This window comes from Durio zibethinus, chromosome 26, assembly GCF_047325235.1.
Source record: "Durio zibethinus cultivar Kanyao isolate XHJ-2024 chromosome 26, ASM4732523v1, whole genome shotgun sequence".
Lineage (NCBI taxonomy): Eukaryota > Viridiplantae > Streptophyta > Magnoliopsida > Malvales > Malvaceae > Durio > Durio zibethinus.
The window spans coordinates 11,235,627-11,244,524 of record NC_143187.1 but is presented as its reverse complement, the minus strand read 5'-3'; the positions used below and the strand labels follow the sequence as shown (position 1 = coordinate 11,244,524).

Sequence of the window (8,898 nt, the reverse complement as noted above, 5' to 3'; positions counted from 1 at the left end):
AACTAAGTGGCTCTATTAATTTACTCAATAGTAATGTCAAGTACAAATCTAAACAGGCTCAAGAGAATCTTGTATCTTCAGTTATGAAGTGCTGCTAATAAGTCAAAATTCTCTTTGGAATAGCACAGTAATGTGGTGGTTGATATCAGCAAAAAAAAAAAAAAAAATCGGAAGTTCCATGTTTCATCTTTACAACCCAACAAATACCATCCACAAACTCTATTCCATATCTTGTTTTGGTGAAATTCGAAAAAAAAAAAACAAAGATAGAAAGAAGAAAAAGCAAAAGAAAACACAATGAAACAAAATTCTCTTCAACAATGAAGTAAAAGCAATGAAATCATTTCTGAACTTGAAATCGCTTCTTCTTCCTTCCAACCTTTTCTGTCAGAACTTCTGCATTTAACAGCCATTTTTTGTTGATTTAAGAACACTTAATACACAAGATTCTGTCAAACATAATCACTAACACAATCCTGATCAGAAAACAAAATAAATTTAAAGATCTAGACTAATTATTTTCAATACTTTTTCATGATTTTTTAAGAAAAAAATTATTACATGTTTTCCAAGAATTTCTCTGTCACCAAAACAGAGGAAATAAGCAGAATAAAAGAAACCAGTAATTATAAACAAATTCATGCTCCGAATAAATCATGAAAAAACCTAACAAAACTACTAAGGATCTGAGAGAAAAAGAATACCTAGAGGCTTGCAAACAGGAGGGTCTTCAAAGAGAGAAATAGAGAGTTGTTTATGAGCAACACCAATATCAAACAAAATAAGCCCGGAGGAAGGATCATTGACTATGATACCTTTAACAGGCAACCACAAAAATAGCTCTTCCTCAGAGAGACCTTCAAGCCCCACAAGCCCACCATAGCTAAGGTTAGCACTCACTACACGGTCAAAGTACACTCTCCCATCAAATTTGGCCATGCAGGGGCTGTCCAGGTGCACTTCCAGGCGACCATCGGGATCAAGTTTGTAGGATATCACATTGTCTGGGAAGAGACCAGCAGGCAAGCCTTGACTCTGAAGGAGATCTTGTATGGAGAAGGTGTATATCAAAGGGAGGAGAAGAAAGAAAGTACTGTATAAAGATATGGGTGTCAGAATTTTCAGAGATAAAGACATTGTTAGGAGGATTTTGAAAGACAGAGACAGAACTTGGGATGCTGAGGTTTTTTCAGGAGTTTAACTTTTTAATTTTTTCGTTAACATAAAATTTTTAATTGAAGGTTGTTTTTTAGGGCTAGTGCTACAAATGGCCAGGAAGAACTACTCCATTTCTATGCTGTCAATTTTTAATTTATATTGACCTGATTACCTTTTCTCAATCTCTTTTGTTTTGGTGTTTTCATGTGAAAATGAACATATTGGGAGGGTGATTTGGAAATTTTAAAGTTACCATAAAGTTTGTAAAAGGAATCTGAGAACAATAAACAACAGTTTATCACTAAGTTAAGTCGACCAACAATGATAAGAGGCAACAGCTACATATCCCAGCGTGCAATTACAAGGTTTGACACAGCTTTCCTATCATTATTTCTGCTTTGTATTTTAGTTTCTTTTGTTAGTAGTAGAATTTGGTAATCCGCCTGTTAAGTAGGAGTTTGTTAAAGTTGATAAGAATAAAATATTTTATTTATAAGATTTGGATTTGATTTTTTTTTTTTTATAAAAATTCTTTTGAATATGTTGTTTATAAATTTAATTTAAATACTGGAAAGAGTGTCTCTTAGCTAATTCTTTTTTTTTTTTAAATGATTTGATAACCCATTATCTTAATTTTTACTTTCTAATACTAGTTTTGAGTAAATCACTGATGACGATAGTTACTTAACTGCCTTAAAACATGAGCCTTTGACAGGTAACAGATTAAAAAAAAACTAATAAGATTTCGAATTAAGGTAATTAATCTGTTGCCAAATTAATAAACAAAATGATTTAAATAAACAAGAATTATTAGAATTACTTTCCTTCTTTTGATGACTTTTGCTGCTCTCCTAATGATATTATTGTAAATGTATTGATGGGAATGCCAGCTGCTTTTTTTGACTTGACCCCATCCTCCCCACTCTTCGTCATCTTCCTTTGTTTGTTCCGGACAAATTTTCCTTTAATTAAAGTTCATGCTAGTAACTTTTCAATTATAACTGTAGAAATTTTTATGCTGCATTTTTTGTTTATGCATTTTTAGTTTCAATCTCACACGCTGTTGTTTATTTCTTCATCTCTGATAGTGATTATATACAACATTCATTTTTAGCTTCATCTCTGCATTTTTGTTTATGCATTAAACTGAAGAATTTGTACAAGTTTGCGACTGTATGTTGTATATAATCACTATCAGAGATTAAGCTGATAAAAGTTTTTAGGCACTGATAAGAGTATGATGTTGGTAACCCCGTAAGCATTCTCAACTAATAGGTTTTACCTTTAAATAAAAACCTAACAGGCTTGAAGTTGCGCCCTGTACTATTTCCTATTATTTTGCTCCATAATTATCATGTCTTTAAATTGCCGCGGATGCATGACAACAGTTTTTATCTCTTATTTAGAGAGTTCTACAACCTCATTTCCTCTTTAAAAAAAACTTTTTCTTTTTTTATCACCATTATTGGGAAAGAGTTTTTCATGATTTATATAACTAGCAAATTATCTGAGGTTCAATATTTGAGCAAGACCTGAACATATGAATCAATTTCTTTGAACATCATCTATAATTTGATAGATTCTACATCAAGTAGATTGTTTCCAAACATTTGAAGCAGTACTTAAGAATTATTCAAGAACAGCTGTATACAAGTACAAACTTTATTACAGTTGGATCTTGTGGGAGTCATGAAGGAAATACTTGCAGATAGAATTGTTCATGCTGCTACAAAGTACAACCTTTATTACAGTTTTATTTATTGGGACTATTTTGGCTTAAAGAAAAGAAAGAATTAATTCAGCCATGAATATTCCTCATGATACTCCACCTGTATTAGATAGATGTTGTCCCTGATAATGCCTTTCATAATTAAAGATGGGATTCTCGTAAATACCTCCGTTGCCCCATCTTTCACCATAAGGATATGAATTACCAAAAAGATAATCTGCAGTTCCCTCCCAAAGGCTGTTGTCGTTGCTCCATTTACTACTAACTCCACGAGGACCATGACAATTCCGATAATCATTCTCTCTTTTTGCACGAGTCAAGCAGGGCCAGTAACCAAACAAACTTTCACAAAGGTCCATTGCTTCCAAGCCATACCCTGGGGGAATTTGAGGCACCATTTTTTCATATTCAGTTCCATTATCTCCAATTGCTCCATTTACATGAGATGAATAACCATCATAATAATCTTCCTTACTATCTTCACCTCGGTACGACTCTACAGGCTTGCCATTGGAACCTATATTATCATCTTCACCACTACCCTGGGATTGCTGCTCTTGATCTTTGGCTGTTGCTGTTTTGCTTCCATTGCTAGGTTTTTCTACAGGTTCATCAACTCCTTTCCCATAAGGCGACTCGATGGACCCATAAGAAAAATTACTCAAGGATAGATCATTTGGATCCATTGATGAGCGTGGGTAACAGATCCCCTCGGAAGGGGGCAGAGGTTTGCCATATGTTGTATCAGGATCATAACCACCCCCATAAGGCGTTGGATCATACTCTTCAAATTCAGTCTCATTGAACTCTGATACAGAATATGAGACAATAAACCGAGTCTTAACAGTACTATAATCCCCACCATAAGGGTCTAGGCCATACTCAACGTAGTTAGGCTCACTGCAAGTGTATGAAGAGTATGCAACTGTTGAGTGACCAATATTGGGATCATAATCACCATAACAAGGAGCTGAATCATACTCGAAAGAACAGTAATCGTTATATGCGTAGCTAGAATGACCTGCTAAGGCTTCTGATGAAAAAAAATAATGGCTACTATCATAAGGAGTTTGATAATACTCACCAAAATTAGCATTATAATAGCTGGAGCTGTAATTGGCCATTACAGATTCATCAATCTCAAACCTGATTTTCAAGAAACAGTATATATGTTTACTTGCCGCAAGCTAACTCTGGCAGAGAAAGAAAAAAATGGGTTTTCATGTCCTGCAAATTGCTGAAGCTATCAACTTTCTGTGTCTTGAAAAGACATCATTATCTCTAAGACACACACTTTATCTTATCTTATGGGAGAGATAAAGTTCAAGCACATGAAGCATGGTGAACTTGGATTTTTGACAACTACAGCTCAACTTTTGTTTTTATTTGGAAATGAGAAGGTACCTTAAAGAAAGAGTGACACCTTATCCACATGAAAAAACGAACTTTAATGTACCTAGAGGCAACAAAAGAAAACCATTGGTTCATTGCCATTTGTAACAAGAATTAATCTACATGCTGAATGACTAGGGAGGACAGCTGGCAGGTCGCATCATGTACCTAAAAAGGTACAAAGGAATAATGAGGCAGGTGTGGTTATCTAGCGGTTCTGATTTCTAAATTTTCCTTTTTCTTTTTTAATTTGTTTTATTTCTCGAAATATTTGGGCAAATAATGTAGGCATATTGTTATTAAGGTAAAAGGGGTGATGCAACCCTTAGATGCAGGCATGGATGAAAAAAATAAAATAAAATAAAATTGATTTAAAATTATAGTATTTAATTTAATTTAATTTAATTTTTTTATTAATTTAAATATTAAATATATGTTAAGTTTAGATTAAATTTTAAATAAAAAATCTAATTTTATTTTTTTAATTTATTTATATTTTAAATTTTTATAAAATAAAAATAATAATTTTATATTAAAATTTATTCAAATATATTAAAATTTTATATTAAAATAATTTATAAAAATTAAAAATTTATAAATCAAATCAAACTAAATTAATAAAATTTAATTTGATTCGATTCGATATAAATTGAATAAAAATTTAATTTAAATTTAAATTAAAATTTAAAATTTTATAATATTATATAATATTTAAAAAATTAAATTAAATTTTATTCTAATCGAATTATTATCACTATAAGATAAAAGCAAGAATATACGCAACATGCCAATAAGTCTACATTTATAAATATTTGACAAAAATATAGCTTTAATGGAAACAGTTTAAGGAAATCATGCCGTTATTCTAACATTTATATGCAAATTGCCATTACCAAACTACACAACAAATGATTCCTGCGCTAAATCTAAACCATCTTCATTCCAAAACAGCAGCCACTGCCCTTGTGGAGATTCTTAGAATTAAATCCCAACTGAAATCCAAAGGATCTGCACCAATTTCTTCTATTATCCCATTGTAACTCTTCCTTTCTGCGTTATAGTCAACCCTTTTCAACAAATCAATAACTAAATATCCTGTAAATTCACCTAGAAAAGGTTCATAGCAGGTAAATAGCACAAAAGACACTTACCACCTGCAAGAAAAAATGATACCTGAGCAGAGATAAAAAAAAAATACACAATAAAACGCCATAAAAGCATATTTATACCCTGTAAAAAAATTTTTTTGGTGCAAAAAATGGGGAGACAAGTAAAATTAAGATAGAGTGTGGTACACAAAGGTTCCTCCTGCATCTTCCTGTAGTAGATCAAGAACAAAGTTTGGAGGTTCCAGAAAAGAAACAAAAGGGGCGTCATTGCCAAAACAGCTATTACAAACTTTGCTGCTACCAAACACCGCAAGTGTACCAGCACATCTATTGCCTTCCCTAAAGAGATGCCATATCTTCTAGTTGTCAAGCTCCTTCAGTAGTTGTCTGGAATCAGAAATGGGAGGTTGAAACATAGGATTACGCACCTCTTGACTCTTAATCATAGATATAACAGTAGATGCATCAAGCTCAATTTCAAGGTTCCTAAGGTTAAGATTTTTTGCAAGGAGTAAACCATTCCTAAGAGCCCATATTTTGGCCAGCACGTCAGAACCAACTCCAATGAATCGGGAGGATTCCCCAACCCACTGCCCATTATGATCCCCGAATAAACGCCCCAGCACCCGTTTTACCCGGATTTGTAAGAGCTGATCCATCAGTGTTCAGTTTAAACCAACTCCTCCCAGGTGGGTTCCAAAGAAAAAGAAAACAAGAATTAGAAGCACCCCTGAGCTCCTTTTGGTTCATTGCAAAGAATTCCCCAGCACTCTTCGCTGCTCGTCTTGTGATGTTACTTCCACTTCTAGTGCTTCTGAATATGAAGTTGTTTCGTTCCCTCCATATTTCCCAAAGAATGTGAATGAATTACAGTATCCAAGGGATTCCATTATGGTAGATTCCATGTTGTTGATAGCGTTCCTCTTAATCCACTCCCCCACCTCAAGATCCTACCTTGAAAAAATATTTCCCACCTCTCAGAGGCTATTCCAGATGTTTCTGACCCACTGGCACTGCATGAAATTGTGTTCGATATTTCAGGATGTTGGTTGCCAAAGACACAGACATCTTGAATGTTTAGCCCACGTCGAATAAGAAAGGATCGTCTAGAGAGGACTCCATACACACATTTCCAAAAAAAAAAACTGGAGCTTGGGGAGGGTTTTGAGTTTCCAGATCCAATTCCATTCCTAGCCCCTAGGTTCATTGGAAACTCCTTTGATAATGTTGTATGCAGATTGGGTGGTAAACAAACCGCTTTTGGACGCTGTCCAATAGATTGAATCTTGCCGTTGCTCCATAAGTTGGCTCGGTATAGCCCTTATAGCATCTAAAATACTGGAAGGTAGCTGGAATGAGATTGGGCTAACTTGGGATAGTCGAACATGATCCAAGAAGTGCTTAACTTTCTTCATCTCCTCGTTAATTTTAGAAGGCCCATGAATGGGGGCCTTATTCCCCCCAACCCAGTCCAATTGTCATGCCAGAAATTGGTGGTTGTACAGTTCCGGATAATCCAACCCATTCGCCTTTCCACAAGTTTGCCAGCCCCTCTCAATGCTACCAAAGTCACTGAGGCCAAGAAACATGGCCTGTGGCCTGTTGTTGTTTCCTTCCTGGGGGTACTTTGCTTGGAGTGTCTTAGTCCATATTTTCTCCTCATTTAAGAATCACCATATTAGTTTTGCTGGGAGCGCTCTCAGTCCCCCGTCTTTTTTGCACTTCGTGATCTCCTTCCAATTCAGAAGGAGGACTTTCTTTTTCTGATCTGCGTCTCCCCAAAGGGAGTTTCTACTAAGCCTATCTAACTCATTACCTATGCTTTTGGGGAGAGCTCTACATTGCCTATAGTACGAAAGAATGGACTCCATGACAGAGTTAATTAAAATGAGCCTCCCCGCAGGGGAAAGGAGGCGGGCTTTCCGACCAGCCATTTTGGCTCTAACCTTATTGATGATAAAAGTGTAGTCATGTTTATTAACTCTAGCTTTATGGCGGGGAAAATCTAAGTATTTACCCGGCTCCACAGTCTCCCTGATGTCCAGCTAGTCAGTAATGTCGTCTCTTCTAGTTGGCTGGAACTTATAAAAAACTCCACCATTGATTGATAAAGAAATGGAAGAAGTTGATATACAACTCATTATAAGTGAAATCCAAGGTTGGGGGAGATTGAAGAAAGGGAGGACTTTCCTGACAAAATTCCCTCCCATCCTATTATATGACTTTTTCAGGTCGAGCTTCATTGCCATAAACCCGATTCTACCTTTCTTTCTCTTGAAGGAATGTATAAGTTCTTGAACAATGATGACATTTTCAAATCCATTTCTGCAGCCATTCGGTCATAAAACTTGACAGAAAGTCAGTGGGTCAAATCCTGGTTGGAGTTGGACTAAACCCTAAAAAAAGAAAAGATAAGAAAAAAAGAAAGCAAACAGTCTAAACCCCAAAGCAGTCCATATCCCACAACTACTTCTCCATCTACTTTATTTAAATATGTATGCATAATAACAAATTAGATATATATTTATTTTTATTATTGTAAATATTAGAATAAATTTACTTATTTATTAGATTTTGTTATTAATTATTTAAAAATTATTCATGTATATATATATTTGGATAATTAAATAATATATACGAAGTAGTTATTTATTTAAATTTTAAAAAATTTGAATAATTAAATAAAATTTTAATTTTTTTAACAAATAACTTAAAATTAGAAAAATATTTTACTTGTCATTATAGAAAATTTTAGAAATTTTTTTGCCTGTAAAAAAAATTATCCACCTAAAAATCTACATAAATAATTTTTGCTTTGTAACCTTCTATGTTATAATATAACATATATTAGGTATATTAGATTAATTTTGGAAGCCAATAATACAATTATTTCAATGCATAAAATGTATTTATCCATTCTCTAGTTGGTAAATTCCTGAAAAACTACATGAAATTACCAGCAACTACACCTATGCTCATTGTCCCCTGTGTATTCAAACAAAACTTATTTTTAATATCTCCACATTCAAGGAAATGCAAAACAAAAAAATTGAAATATTTCACAGCAAGAACAGCTTTTTAAGCAATTTTATTAAGAAAAAGAAAAAGAAAAATTAAATTTTTATAGGAACTAAAAATCTCAACTACCTAACTTTATTGATGATGATGGTTTGGAGCTTGCGAGCGAGGTGTGCGTTTGAATATTAAGCTCCAAATTCTTGCATGCCAAAATTTAATTCTCTAAATTCTTAAAATGATGAGTTTGTTCTTACTTTATCAGTCGTTCTTGCTTTATCATTAAAATAATCTAATGATAAAGGGAATTAAAAAATAAACTTGTCTTTCCAATTTACAATAATACAAGATAAATCTAATCACTTTTAACGGAAATACCCATTCAAAATTTATGATCCATATATATATATATATATATATTTATATATTCTTAAAATTTAGTTAAATTAAAAAAAAAAAAAGATAACTTCTTAATTTGATATTTTTGAATTCAAA

General features: G+C 33.4%; 2 protein-coding genes across 2 annotated transcripts; both read right to left on the bottom strand.

The window, feature by feature from the left end:
- Window positions 1-1,487, bottom strand: LOC111318781 (uncharacterized). Its single transcript, XM_022921651.2, has 2 exons — window positions 705-1,487; window positions 1-396 (listed from the first exon to the last, which is right to left on the bottom strand). The coding sequence occupies exons 1-2, from the start codon at window positions 1,135-1,137 to the stop codon at window positions 341-343; spliced, it is 489 nt and encodes a 162-aa protein (XP_022777386.1). The 5' UTR covers window positions 1,138-1,487; the 3' UTR covers window positions 1-340.
- A 1,317-nt stretch (window positions 1,488-2,804) lies between these two features.
- LOC111275137 (uncharacterized) lies at window positions 2,805-4,159 on the bottom strand. The gene is made up of 2 exons (XM_022860301.2): window positions 3,972-4,159; window positions 2,805-3,857 (listed from the first exon to the last, which is right to left on the bottom strand). The coding sequence occupies exons 1-2, from the start codon at window positions 4,009-4,011 to the stop codon at window positions 2,974-2,976; spliced, it is 924 nt and encodes a 307-aa protein (XP_022716036.1). The 5' UTR covers window positions 4,012-4,159; the 3' UTR covers window positions 2,805-2,973.
- Window positions 4,160-8,898: the final 4,739 nt, after the last annotated feature.